A 14,658-nucleotide genomic window follows, 5' to 3' on the forward strand; every position below is an offset into this window, starting at 1 on the left:
TGGTAGGGGTTGACAGGCCATATTCTCATGAATCCAAAAAATGGCTCCCCCCTCCCTTGTGTGTAGGCTCTGGGTTTCCAGCTTCATAGTGCAACACCCAAAACATCAGGATTCTTACATTGCAGTTTAAAAACTTCTGAAACGTATTAATTTTCACCAGTTTTGATAGTTTTGTGGTTCACATCACTTTTTTTCTTTCTTCAGTGCATGCTTACATTGTGTCCACAGACCATAACCGCCTCTAAAGAGCCTCCTATCCATGTGAAAGATGTTCTATTCGATGACTGCCCAACATACACTGTTCCTGCCACATTTGGCCTCTTGTCTACAAGCTTAGGCAATTGCCAATTAAACTGCTAGAAAGTTCATTAAAAAGTATATTGCTACATGGAGACCCTTCTTAAAGGGGTTGTCCAGGATTAGAAAAACATGGCTGCTTTCTTCCAGAAGCAGCGCCACACCTGCTCATGGATTGCGTCTGGTATTGCGACTCGGCTCCACTGAAGTGAATAGGGATGAGTTGCAATACCACACATGACCTATGGGTAGGTGTGGTGCTGTTTTTGGAGGAAACCTGAGTATGCTCTTGCTCTGTTCTATTTTCTGGAAGACCACAAATAAGAGGTCATTGAGACGTCTACAAGAGCCGGTGTCTGAAGCACGTTTAATGCTATACACCAGATATCCAGCAGAAGGGCCATTTACAGTGACAAATAGTCTTCTAGAGGAACGGTCTTCTCAAAGAAGAAGCTAATATATATAGGATGTAAGAGGATTAAAGGGATTTCCCATTAAAGTCCTTTATCCCCAAAATAGTGACTAAATATCTGAATGCTGGGGGTCTGATCCTGGGACCTCCAGTGATCCCGAGACTGGTGCCCCTGAATTCCCCAAGTGAATGAAGCAGCTGTGCACATGATTGACCACCATTCCATGCACTTCTATGGAACAGAAGAAGATTGCCCCATAGAAGTGAATGGGGCAGTGGTCATGCATGCGCATGGGGTGCATCGATCTTGGGATCCAGGGGGTTCCAGGGTCAGACCCCAAGTGATCAAACATTTATCCTGTGTATAGGAATTAAATGTATTTAATGGGAAAACCCCTTTATGGTTTAATGCAGTCACCTATAACATGGTCCGCCTTATTTACTGTCTTGATTTCTTTAAGGGTGTTGACCAGCTGAATTTATTTGGTGATATGTCCACACCGCCAGATCTCAACAGTCCAACAGTAAGTAGCTGACATCATTAGCTGAGCTAAATGAGGATGTTTTACAACTTTATTTCTTTTTAGTCTGCCACCTAATGGTTGAAAAGTACATAAAAAATGGACACGAAGTTCCGTAAAAGGCAAAAGCGACCATATGCTCTGAAATGGTCGTGTTTGTGGAGAAGGGTGCTACATTGTTCAATAGCTATGTAGTAGAAGAACACTCATCTGTAAAACGGGATTATCCAGAACCTGGTGATGTACTAGGCTCCAGACTCGTGGGATCAGTCATCGGGCAACGACACATCTCTGCTTTTATCCTTCTGCTAAAAATGATCCAGAACTGTGGTGCAGTTGACACCCAAAAAACTATAAGCATATGTGCTACACACCATTTCTTAACCACTTCAGGACCACCGAATGCACATAAATGTCCTGCGTTCCTGAAATGTGTATGGAGTGAGCTTGAGAGCTGAGTCCACTCTACACTCTGTTGCTATCGGCTGTTTCTGACAGCTGCTGGTAACTGCCGAAATAAGAGTAACAGTTAATTGTTTAGATATGCCAGAAGATACCTATTAAGTCCTGCATGTGGTGGTGCTTGAAAGGCAACATAAAAAATTGCTATATACTGCAATACTAAAGTATTGCGGTACATAGTACAAGTGATTCAATGATCACAAGTTCAAGTTCCCTTTTCGAACTAAATGGAAGTGTTAAAAAATACTTAAAGTTTTTCTAACAGTTAAAAAAAGAAAGTATTAAAAGTTCTCCCTTTTCCCCCATTTTTTCCATAAAAAACTAAACCATTACAAAATCTCAGACTTGGCATTGTTTATGTAAAAGTCCAAACTGTTAAAATATCACAATATTTATTCCGCACAGTGAAGGCCATAGAAAAAAGAGAATGGAATGCCAGAATAATGTTTTATTCTTGTTATTTTATTTTGACTCTCAAAGCATTTTGAATAAAAAGTGATCAAAAAGATGTATGTTTCCCAAAATGGTATTAATAAAAACTACAGCTCACGCCACAAAAAATGGGCCTTCACACAGTCCAATCGGCAAAGAAATGAACAAGTTATGGGTCTCACAATGTGGTGGTGGAAAGTAATTTTTGTTTAAGAAGAAATTGTGTTACACTATTAAAAAGTGAAAAAGGTTTTAAAAAACTGTGTCAGTTTGGTATCGCCATAATCGTACTGACCCACGGAGCAACGTTCATGTCATTTGTACCGTACTGTGAACATTGTACAAAGTAAACCCACCAAAAAGGGCACAATCGCATTTTTTTTCATTTCTCCCCACGTAACTTTTTAAAAACTTTTTTCTATATATGAGACTAAATGGTATCATTAAAATATACAACTCGTCCTGCAAAAATCATAGCCCTCATACAGCTATGTCAATGGAAAAATTTAAAAAAATGTCATGGCTTTTGGAAGGCATGGACAAAAAAAGGAAAATAAAAAAAATTATAAACCTCTGGTCCTGAAGTGTTAGAGGGGTTTTCCAGAACTAAAATATTTGCTCAGGATAGGTCATCAATATCCAATCATGTTGGGATCTGCCACTCTGGACTCCCGACGATCAGCTGTTAGAGGCTTGTGACATCACTTCTTCAGTGATGTGACCTGAGAGGAGCTATAATCCCACTTAAGGGAATGTCGATTGAGCTGCTATACCAACCACAGCCACTCTGAAATGTACAGCACTGTGCTTGGTATGCAGTGAAGAGGCTTCAGTGCTCACCCAAGCTACATGGCCTCTTTAAATATCCAATTGACATCAGTCTAGTGAGATGGATCCCCACCAATCGGGTATTGATGACCTATCCTGAGGAAAGGTCATCAATATTTAAGTCCTAGAAAACTTCTATAAGCCTTGTCTGACAACTTTCTGGGAAAAGGCGTGGCTTATCTGAAAGGGTGCTAGGCTCAGGAAACACCATGATCCTGGAAATTGTGCCACAGTTTTGGTGCACACTAAGCCAACCAATAGTCAGTATAAAGTTAGACAAAAGAGTCTAAAGTTGCATCAAATTTATCATCTAGTATGAGCTTATGCAATAAATTTGGCACATTCTTATACTTTCTGGTCTGTGTTGACCTATCTATTAGACAGGATCAGTATCTGCACCACAGTATACAGTAATCCCCTGAGCTCCCCCTAGTGGTGGCTACAGGCAGCTAGAACGGTATTATGTTAACCTGTGTGTGCAAAGGGTCTTATATCGAGAAATTAAAGAGGTTTTCCAGGCAGTGCCCACTGTCTGTGCTGGGATACACCAGGGTCGGAGAGGAAGCCATTGCTCTGACTCTGAGTAGTGGCCGGCCCTGGTAATTGCAGGTGCAGCTCTCATTGCAACCACTGGGAGCTGCGCTCGTAATTGCAGGCTAGGGTTCCATTGATTTCAATGACCCCTGCACCTGCAATTACGATTGCCAGCCACTATACAGGTGTCAGAGCAGCGGCTTCCACTCCGACCCCGGTGTATACCGGCACTGACAGCGGGCACAGCATGGAAAACCCCTTTAATTAATGAAGACTTTGGGAGCTTACAATATGGTGGGAAAAGGCATAGATTCACTTTCATGAAAATTAAATTAATTACTTATTGGTCATTGATAAGGAGGACATGTGACCTGTCAAGCATTTCTCAATCTCGGACACATCTGGTTAGTATTTATCTCCGTTTCAGTCAGAAGATACAATATAAGCAGAAACGTCTTACCCCAGAACATTCAGAAATTATTTTCTAATGTTCCTCCCTGGCACCTGGTAACTTTGTACCTAGGAGCTGTATTGATTAACCACTGGTCATGGGATTTATGGGAAAGTCAGATGTTTGTGCACTAGCAATAATTACCAGAGTTCACCTGTTGCTTGAGAGAGCAGGAAGTGTCATAAATGCTACATTTCTCCATGTTTGAGATCATAAGTGGACTTAAAGGGGTTTCCTGGTTTTGTATAAATACTGGTGAACTGTCCTTGGGAAAGGTCATCAATAGTTAATCAGAGGGGATTCACTTCTTGGGATCCCCACCGAACTACCGATTAAAGTGACAGCAGCACTAAGGTGAGCTCTGTGGCCTTCTTTACTGCATCCCAGGTACACTGCCATATGTTTCATAGCGGCTATGCTTAGTACAGCAGCTCAATCCCATTCACTTGAATTGCACTGAGCTGCTGTCAGGTCATGTGACTGATAAACATGACATCACTGGCCTGAAAAGAAGCTGCACTGCTTACCGAAGCATTGTTGCCTCTTCTATCATCTGATTTGCGGGAGTCTCGGACCTTCACCAAACAACTATTGATGACCTACACGGAGGACTGGCTATCAATATTTTAATGTCAGAAATTCCTTTAATTTTCCTATCAATCAAAAGTTCTACTAATACTATTCTTTATGATTCAATTCCTCATTATTTGTAATACAATCTGTTTGCTGTCAGTGAATGAGAACACTCCTGTGTATATTTGGAAGCAGGAACCCTGTACATAACTAGTCCTGCTCTCAGTTGAGAAGTAGATACAATTGTTTGAATGGTACTGCAGACAATGCTCTGTGAGCTAAACAGCCCAGACCCCAGACTGATACATTGTACATAGCTAGTCCTGCTCTCAGCTGAGAAATGAATACAATTCTATCCAGTGTAGAGAATGCTCTATGAACTAATGTGTCCAGACTCCATACTGACACGTTGTATATAGCTAGTCCTGCTCTCAGCAGAGAAATGGATACAATTATATCCAGTGTAGACAATGCTCTGTGAGCTAAACAGCCCGAACTCCAGACTGATATATTGTACATAGCTAGTCCTGCTCTCAGCTGAGAAGTGGATACAGTTGTATCCAGTGTAGACAACGCTCTGTGAGCTAAACACATCAGTAGCATCTGCACAAATGTTTCTACTAGTTTGCTACAATTTGCTGTACAGAGCATTGTCTATACTACATACAATTGTATCTACTTCTCAGCTGAGAGCAGGACTAGCTATGTACAATGTATCAGTATGGGGTCCGGGCTGTTTAGCTCACAGAGCATTGTCTACACTGGATACAATTGTATCAACTTCTCAGCTAAGAGCATGACTAGCTACGTACAATGTATCAGTCTGGAGTCCAGGCTGTTTAGCCCACAGAGCATTGTCTACACTGGATACAATTGTATCAACTTCTCAGCTAAGAGCATGACTAGCTACGTACAATGTATCAGTATGGAGTCCGGACTGTTTAGCTCACAGAGCATTGTCTACACTGGATACAATTGTATCCACTTCTCAGCTGAGAGCAGGACTAGCTATGTACAATGTATCAGTCTGGGGTCTGGGCTGTTGAGTTTACAGAGCATTGGCTAGACTGCAGCTAAGAGCAGGACTAGCTATGTACATGGTTCCTAACTCATTCACTAACAGCAAGCACATATATTGAAACATAAGGTCTACAAATTTCTAATATACTTTTTCATGTATAAAGAGATTAAGCTTTACATAAAACTAGAGAACGACTTTAAATGATAAAATTCTGTGATTGTGCAGGAAGGCCACAAAATTGCTGCGATTCATGCAACCTGTGGAAACCTGTAGACCAGAGGGAGAAAGGTGTTGTGGGGGGAGAGCGAAGCGTAACGCTACACTGTTTGGGTTTGCTAAGCTGAATGGTAGGCCTGACAGGAACAGTGTGGCTTCAGGCAGACGCTTTAAGTACCCCCTAGTGGAAGCTGCAGGCAGACATTTATAGCTAAACCCCCCTGTACTGATTAGATACTATACTGGCTGTAAGTGTGGGGGTGGGGGTGGGGGGTTCTCTAATTCTTCAATGCATGGATATACACAAGAATCCAACAGAATCTACGTGGTACGTCACGGAATGGAAAAGTCCATGGGTCGTACTATCATTTTCTCCAAAAAGGAATCTGGGATGAGTGGGGCACAGATGAAGGGTTAACTGGCATGCTGTCTGAATTTTTTTTTTCTCTCCATCCGATCATAAGAAAAATCTATATATTGCACTGATAGGCAGTCCGCCTGTATTTTGTATGCACAGAAAGCAGCAATATAGCAGCATGTCCATGACAGAAGACCTCAGTGAATAAATACTGTACCAGAACCAAGCTCATAACATAATATATGCCAGAACCAAGCTCAGTAAATAAACACAGTGTCAGAACCAACCTCAGCACCTAAATACAGCACCAGAACCAAGCCCAGTAAATAAATACAGCACCAGGACCAAGCTTGTTAAATACAGCATCAGAACTAAAAACTTAGTACATAAATACAGCACCAGGACCAAGCTCAGTAAATAAATACAGCAACAGAACCAAGCTCAGTACATAAGTACAGCACTAGTAGCAAGCTCGGTACATAAATACAGCACCAGAACCAAGCTCAGTACATAAATACAGCACTAGAAGAAATCTCAGTACATAAATACAGCACCAGAACCAAACTCAGAACATAAATACAGCACTAGAGGCAAGCTCAGTACATAAATGCAGCACCAGAGCCAAACTCAGTACATAAATACAGCACCAGAAGCAAGTTCAGTACATAAATACAGCACCAGAACCAAACTCCCTACATAAATACAGCACCAGAACCAAACTCCCTACATAAATACAGCACCAGAACCAAACTCACTACATAAATACAGCACCAGAAACAAGCTCACTACATAAATACAGCACCAGAAACAAGCTCAGTACATACATACAGAACCAGAAACAACCTCAGTACATAAATACAGCACTAGAAGCAAGCTCAGTACAGTGACTGCCTAAGGCATATAGGCAAGAATAAGGACCTTCCAAAAGTAGACACATTTTTTCGCTTTCTTGTTCTCGTGTGCCGCCGCTATGTGATTTCTATGATTTGCACGTTTGATTTTCTAACATATCATTTCATTTCTCTTCATGTCACTAGGAAAGTAATGATATCCTGTTAGTGGATCTAAACACTGAAATCGACACCAATCAGAACTGTGTAAAAGGAAATCCTTTCACCTGCAATGGCATTCTCCGCTCCTCCTCTTCCTCTTCTTCTCTTCCTCATCCCAAAGCTCAATCACCTTTCTCATCTGAAAACCCATTTACTACCAGTCTCAGCTTCTTCCCTGCACCTAATCCAGATCCATTCTGCGATGACCCGTTCACCACTAAAGATCAATCAGTCTCTGTCTCTTCTTCAGTTGATTCTTCCAAATCTCTCAATCATAAGACAGAACACATAAGTGTCGTGAACGGAACTAACGGCGCTCTCGCTGATGATATTGAGTTCGGACAGCAGTTTGACCAAATTGCAGGCCAATCTGGTAAGCAAGAAGCCAAGTCAGACCAGTGGCCCTTTAAAGGTAGCCAGTCAGGGACTGTGACAAGGACTCCCAACGGTGTGGTAGGACACAGTCAATGTAGTTCTGTGAGCAGACCGCAGCCTGATCCCTTCACCGACTCCTCGTCCAATGGAGGGGATGTGCAAAATGGATTACATAGGAACTCGGAGGGCAGTTCCAGTCTCAAGAAGGACAATAGCAGCCCACATACTGCAGACCCTATAACAATTAGTCCCCCACCGCAAAGTGTCAAGCCCGGAAGAGGAAGGAGAAGTGTCAAGGTGACTACAGTTTATAATGTCTGTTCAACCAATGAAATGAAGCTTTATCAAACATCATAATATGCAGATGTTGAAGAGCTGAAGTTATTATTTCATGACGCTTTCTGGGTTTATTATACACAGGAAAGGCTCTACAACTTTTGTGATTCAATTCTTCACCATTGCAGGATATGTGCTTGCTGTCAGTGAATGAGAGCACGCTTGCTTCCATTTAGAGGCAGTAACCCTGTACATAGATATTGATGCCCTCAGATGAGAAGTGGATACAGTAATATCCAGTGTAGACAATGCTCTGTGAGCTAAACAGCCTGGACTCCAGACAGATACATTGTACATAGCTAGTCCTGCTCTCAGCTGAGAAGTGGATATAGTTGCATCCAGTTTATACAATGCTCTGTGAGCTAAACACAACAGCAGCTACACAAATCTCTCTGCTAGTTTGTGACATTGTATCAGTTTGGAGTCCAGGCTGTTTAGCTCACAGAGTATTGCCTACATTGGATACATTTGTATCCACTTCTCAGCTGAGAGCAGGACTAGCTATGTACAATGTATCAGTCTGGAGTCCAGGCTGTTTTGTATCCAGTGTAGACAATGCTCTGTGAGATATTGTATCCACTTTTCAGCTGAGAGCAGGCCTAGTTATGTACAATGTATCAGCCTGGAGTCCGGGCTGTTTAGCTCACAGAGCATTGTACACACTAGATATAATTGTATCCACTTCTCAGCTGAGAGCAGACCTAGTTATGTACAATGTATCAGCCTGGAGGACAGGCTATTTAGGCCGCCTGCAGACGGCCAAGTCGGATCCCCTGCGGGAATTCCCGCAGTGGGATCCGACCCACATCCCTGCAGGGACCAGTGTGGCTCTCGCCTGCGGCTCCGGCTCTGTGATGTGCCGGCTGCCGCCCAGCTGGCGCATGCGCAGAGCAGAGGCGGGGCGCCATGAGTGACATTTCCATGCGGGCCTCTGCGAGACCCGCACAGAAATAGAACCTGCCACGATTCGTTTTCACGTTGACGAATCGCGGCCGTCTGCAAAGGATTGCGTTTTGAAATGCAATCCTATGCAGGCGGCATGGGCGGAAATTCTGTGGGAAATTCCGCTGCGGAATTTATGCCTGTGAGCAGGGGGCCTTAGCACACAGAGTATTGCCTAAACTGGATACAAGTGTATCCACGTCTCAGCTGAGAGCAGGACTAGCTATGTACAATGTATCAGTTTGGGGTCCGGGCTGCTTAGCTCACAGAGCATTGTCTTGATCCAGACACAGTTGTATCCAATTGTATCCATTTCTGGCATACCTTATAGTAAATGTGTTTGGCCACGCCCCTAACACAAGACCCTATCCACTTTTTGAAAACATGCTGTGGCTGAGCATGAGTCCAAAGAGTTACAATTTTTGAGCATGCACCAATATTGCAACTTTTTTTATATGCCAGAAATCTGCTATGCGAAGGATATTACATATGCCCCAAAGTCTTTTTGAAAGTTGTAAAACTTTTTGGGTATGTGCAAACGTAGCTGATTTTCCGCAGCAGGAAATCTCTAATGGAAAATTCTTACCAATTAGTGCAGATATTGATGCAGATTCACTGCCTCATTTGAAGATGTTGACTCTGCGCTGAAAATTCGCAGTGTAAGGCTGGATTCAGACAAACGTATATCGGCTCGGTTTACACGCCGAGCCGATATACGTCGTCTCTCTCTGCAGGGGGGAGGCTGGAAGCGCCAGGAGCAGTGCTTTGAGCTCCTGCCCCCTCTCTGCCACCTCTCCGCCCCTCTGCACTATTTGCAATGGGGAGAGGCGGGGCAGGTGCGGGGCTAATTCTCAGGACTTAGCCCCACCCTGCCTCCTTTCATTGCAAATAGTGCTGAGGGGGTGAAGAGGAGGCAGAGAGGGGGCAGGAGCTCAGTTCCTGCTCCTGGCTCTTCCACCCCCCCCCCCCCCTGCAGATGAGGACACCGTGTACCGGCTCGGCATGAAAACTGGCCGATATACGGTCATCTGAATCCACCCTAAAGTTGACATTCTGCAGATATAAATCCCACACTACATGTCCATTCCAGTGCGGATTTCATGCTGAATTTTCCCATAGCACGTGGACACATTTTTGTAAATCTTGGCTTATAGTGTTCCGTAAATGGCATGAATTTTCCATGGATATTCCACAACATTCCCTTCCCGTATGGGCATACCCTTCTTTTTGTTTCAGTGATTAAAAGGGCTGCGCACAACCTTACTGGCAAATCTGTATTCACTGACCAAATAAGTTTACGCCTTTTATTCTCGGATGGGATTCATGGTAATTATCACTGGAGTTTCTAAAGAAGACATTTACACTGCATTTGGACTGTCTTCAGATCCTTTCACTTCTTTACATTTTATGTTGTGGCCTTGTGCAGCAGAAATGTTTTTGTAGCCTTCTCCAGATCGGTGCCTCCACACAATCCTGTCTCTGAGCTCTACAGGCAGTTCTTTCCTCCTTATGGTTTGGTTTTGGCTCTGATCTGCATTGTGAGCTGTGACACCTTATATAGACAAGGGGGTATCTTTTAAAATGATGTTCAAACATCTGAATTCCCCACAGGTGACTCCAATCAGGATGTAGAAACATCTTAGATGATCAAGAGAAATGGGAAGCCCAAGAGCTAAATTTCAAGAGTCATGCCAAAGGGTGTGAATACTTATGTCAATGCTAAATGTTAGTTCTTCATTTTTAAAATGACAAAGATTTCTAACATTCCGTTATTACTTTATCATTATGGGGTATTGAGTGCAGAATGTTGGAAATTTTTTAATTTTTTTTTAATTTGCACAAGGCCACAACACAAGAAAAAGAAATAAGAAAATGTTAAAAAAAAGTGAACGGGTCTGAAGACTTTCCAAATGCATTGTACCATTTTTTTTCAAGCATTCTGCATCATCCTAAACTGGTCTAGGCTCTCTCCCCTCTCCCATTATGCCCAAGCCCCACTCTTTATCTAATGATTGACATCTCTAGCTCCCTTGAGCATGCACCAAATGTCCCTGACTAGTCACATATACAGCCTGACATCATGCGCTTGCACCTTGTCCAGGATTCACCTTGTTCATATGTGGAGTGGCCTAAGGAAGCTGGAGAGGTCAATTAGGTGGGATTTGGACAGAATGAGCTCGAGAGAGCCCAGACGTGTCCCAGTGGGGTTATGTATGTTGATATGTCTTCATATCACCTAGTGATGGCTAGGATTGGTTTATGAAGTAAAATGTGAGTGACAGACTTCCTTTAAGACGACCTTAGTTCAACATTGATGACTACTCACAGAAGAAAATGGAGAAGGATAGGAGATTAAAGTATCAAAGGGGCATCCCAACTGAAAAACCATTGGTGTCCAATGGAATACATGAAGACCCACTGAATTCAAGGGGCATTAGAGCCTATGAACATTATAGACATGACCACCACCTGGTACCCCTCTCTATGAACCTGAGCAGAGGAACAATGCTGACAGCAACTCACTGATAAACACAACCCATTTCATGGGCAGCCATTCAGTTGATGTATGACTAACCAGAATTTACTTCAGTGGTAATCTTGGTTGGTAATTTATGAATACAGACGTAACTTCAATGTCAAAATGGGTTGACCTATTGAGACACCCCATGTAGTATTTGTCTGCTTGGAATATCCGTTTTTATAGAGAGGTCTCCTGACAATGAGTCGATCACAGGGTGGTGCAGGTCCCAGCTGTAACCAAGCAAGCATTTTATTCCCCTGCAGCACCTCCACTGGAGAAATTGGGTATTACACAGATTGCATCATGTAATATGAATGTATTCCCCTATGGGAAAGGATGTCTTGGACGGTACAAGTGGATGTTTTGTTGGCCGGTGCCAAGGAAAGTACTGAAGATTGTGGGAATGCTCAGGACTTGTGTGGGCTCCTAAGACTTCAGGGGGCTCCTGTATTAAAACTTAAGCCATTAACTACAGCTTCAAATTCTCCTTAACTCACAAATTACTTCAGATTTATCAGATTTGTCTTTTTTCATTCTCCATTTAGATGTTTGATTGTTGTATTTAGCTTTTTTGTTAATAACCATTGGATGCTAACGTCTGTTTCATTTGTTGCTTTGTGCGGCCATGTCCATGTAGTAAGGGTAAGTACAGGATTACTCTCCTTGTAGAACTGTTTAGCTCAACATGTAAAGTTATTTGATGGTAAACTTTTTATCACTAAACCTGATTGTTGGACAGGGTGCATTTTGGTCTGAGACTATGATTTAAAAAAAAAAAAAGTATGTGCCCCCTTGTGTCCCTTACGTCTTTACATTTGTCACACTGAATGATTTCATATCTATTTTCATATGTTTACTCAAGTTCCCTTTATATAATATTACATTTTGCTTAAAAGGGATGTCCCAGGATTAAAGGACTTGTCCCACGTCTAGCTCTTTTGATGCAGGAAGCAGACAGCTCTGTACATTGCGAAGAGGTCTGGGTTGGTACTGTAGGCTTGAGTTCCAGGCACTTCAATAGGACAGCTAGAAATGGAGCAACCCCTTTAAATTACAGATGGTTATCCTCAGGATAGTCCACCAATAGTAGATTGACGGTGAAAAGCCAGCCAAGATCCTCACTGATCAGGAGTTGACCAAGTTGGTGCGCTCATGCACGGAACTGATGTGTGCATGAAGCGGACAACTTCGTCTCCACTGCAGTGGCCCAGGTTGGTATTACAGGCAAGGTTATCATTCAGTTGCAACTTTGCCTGTAATACCAACCATGGCCACTGCAGTGGGAACGGAGCTGTTTGCTTCCTGTAGAATTAAGTTTCATGCATCGACCTAGCCAACAGCTGATCAGTAGGGTTTATGGGCAGATGACCCCAACCAATCTTCTATCGATGGCTTTTCCTGATGACATTCTATCAATAGTTTAACAATGGACAACACTGTAGTTAGATGTGGTAAATTGGCCACAAGAATTATTATCAGTACTGGTGACTCTCCTCATACTACACAGACTTGCTTTAGGATTTCTTAAGTTTATATAATGAGTAAAAGAAATTACAAAATTACGTGGGGCGTTCCCCTATTTCTGTGCCACCATAGATTTGTATAGGCCAACAGCAAGCATGCTTGACCACCCATCCACACAAGTTCTTCTCATTAGGGTTATACTAATGGAAAGGAACAGGGGGTTGGGGTTCCCCATTCTAGGCATTGGCAGAAGCCCCAGCAGTCAGAACCCTTTAATATGCTAGTGCCGTTATTAACCCTTTAATTTGACAAACATACAAAGTCAATTACTTAGTGTTTTGCCATGAAGATGAGAACCCAGAACCTCATGTTGCTACAAAGAGGTTGTCTAACCTAAGATTAGAAAAACATGTCTGCTTTCTAAAAATAGCGCCACACTTGTTCATGGGTCATATCTGGTATTACACTCCAGCTCCATTAAAGTGAATGGAGCTCACCTGCAATACCACACACAACCCGTGGACAGGAGCAGCACTGTTTTTGAAGAAAAGCAGTCAATCCTGGACAACCCCTTTTAAATGTATTTTTCTATATTGGCTAAATTGTATTCTGTCCAGAGACTATGACTCCTCCTATAATATATATATTTTTTATCTCTATGCAGCCAACTTCTGATGATATATTTGGGTCAGACATTTTTTCTTCAAATTCTGGGGCAAACCCTGAAGCAGCCTCCCCGGTAGTGATACCAGCCCCACCAAGCTCCGTGCAACCTAATCCTTTGGATCTTTTCAGTAAAACTGGTCTGTCCACTGTCTCGCCCATTGGAGGTCCTGGTGAGTGTGGGAATTGGGTGTTGTAATACCCTCTATCACTGTATACAGTCTGTGAAGCTATACAAGGGCTGTGAATAGAATAAGATTCTACTATCATGCCTCCTAACTGTAGTGTTTATCGTGGCCTTGTCCAACAAAACGGGCCACAAAGTAGGTAGGACTTTTCAGAATTTGCATAAAAGTGGGTGTTCCCATTCATTAGTAGGCATTCCTGTGTGGGTGGGGCCTAAAAGTGTGGATTAATGTTTTTTGGATTACATTACTGATTACTCAGCAAGCGCAGACAACACTGGTTACCTAAACAATACGGAAATCCCATTTTTGGATCAGTACTTGGTGGGTGATTGTGTAATCAAGGATGTCATTATTTCTTTATAGGTGAACTAATAAGAGCGAAGCACACTTGGATGATTGTCTTAAATGTGAAAGTGAGATCTGTAGAAGATTAACCCTTTCCTATCCACTGTCTGACGTCTAAAGACATTATGATTTAAGGCTGTACAGCTCCGATGTTGGTAGATGACTGTCAGGGTTCTCTTACTGTATATTGCCAGCCTCTCTGCTGTCGGAGCCTATCCAACGTGTCACCTCATGCAGTACTGGCTTTAGCCAGCAGATAGTGCCATTGTGTAACAGCAGAAAAAGAGTAAGCCCCCTAGGAAAACCAGGATGCAAATTGGATTGGAAAGGGTTAAAAGATAGAGGATCCTGGAAAAAAGTACTGGAAAAGCCAAAGATACAGTACACAAAATCAATCGAGCAGACTTACTAACAGACATAAAAATAGTAGAGAGTTCAAAAAAGTGTCTCAGCACCATTCAGTTGGGATTTGTATAATATTAAAAAAAAACTTTTTTTCTTATCTTCCGATGTTAAAACAGGATGAAATATTCAGATCAGTTCTAGATAGCGGTACATTATGTCTACCGAGGAAGAATAGAAGTCTGTCAGACAAATTCTCAAGGAGCCATGGAAGGTCGATGTTGGTTTTCACAGGAAGGGTCTTCCTGCTGTGGAAGCGTGAGAT

General features: G+C 42.5%; 1 protein-coding gene across 2 annotated transcripts in view; it reads left to right on the forward strand.

Annotated features, from left to right (window-relative positions):
- DAB2 (DAB adaptor protein 2) overlaps positions 1-14,658 on the forward strand; it is a 111,662-nt gene that overhangs the window by 75,219 nt on the left and 21,785 nt on the right. The window contains exons 9-11 of one of the 2 annotated variants that reach the window (XM_066602393.1): positions 1,171-1,233; positions 7,143-7,829; positions 13,460-13,631. In XM_066602393.1, coding sequence (XP_066458490.1) covers positions 1,171-1,233; positions 7,143-7,829; positions 13,460-13,631 — 922 coding nt within the window. The remainder of the gene's footprint in view (positions 1-1,170; positions 1,234-7,142; positions 7,830-13,459; positions 13,632-14,658) is intronic. The other variant, XM_066602394.1, reaches the window with a different exon arrangement.

Source organism: Eleutherodactylus coqui, chromosome 5 (genome assembly GCF_035609145.1).
Source record: "Eleutherodactylus coqui strain aEleCoq1 chromosome 5, aEleCoq1.hap1, whole genome shotgun sequence".
Classification (NCBI taxonomy): Eukaryota; Metazoa; Chordata; class Amphibia; order Anura; family Eleutherodactylidae; genus Eleutherodactylus; species Eleutherodactylus coqui.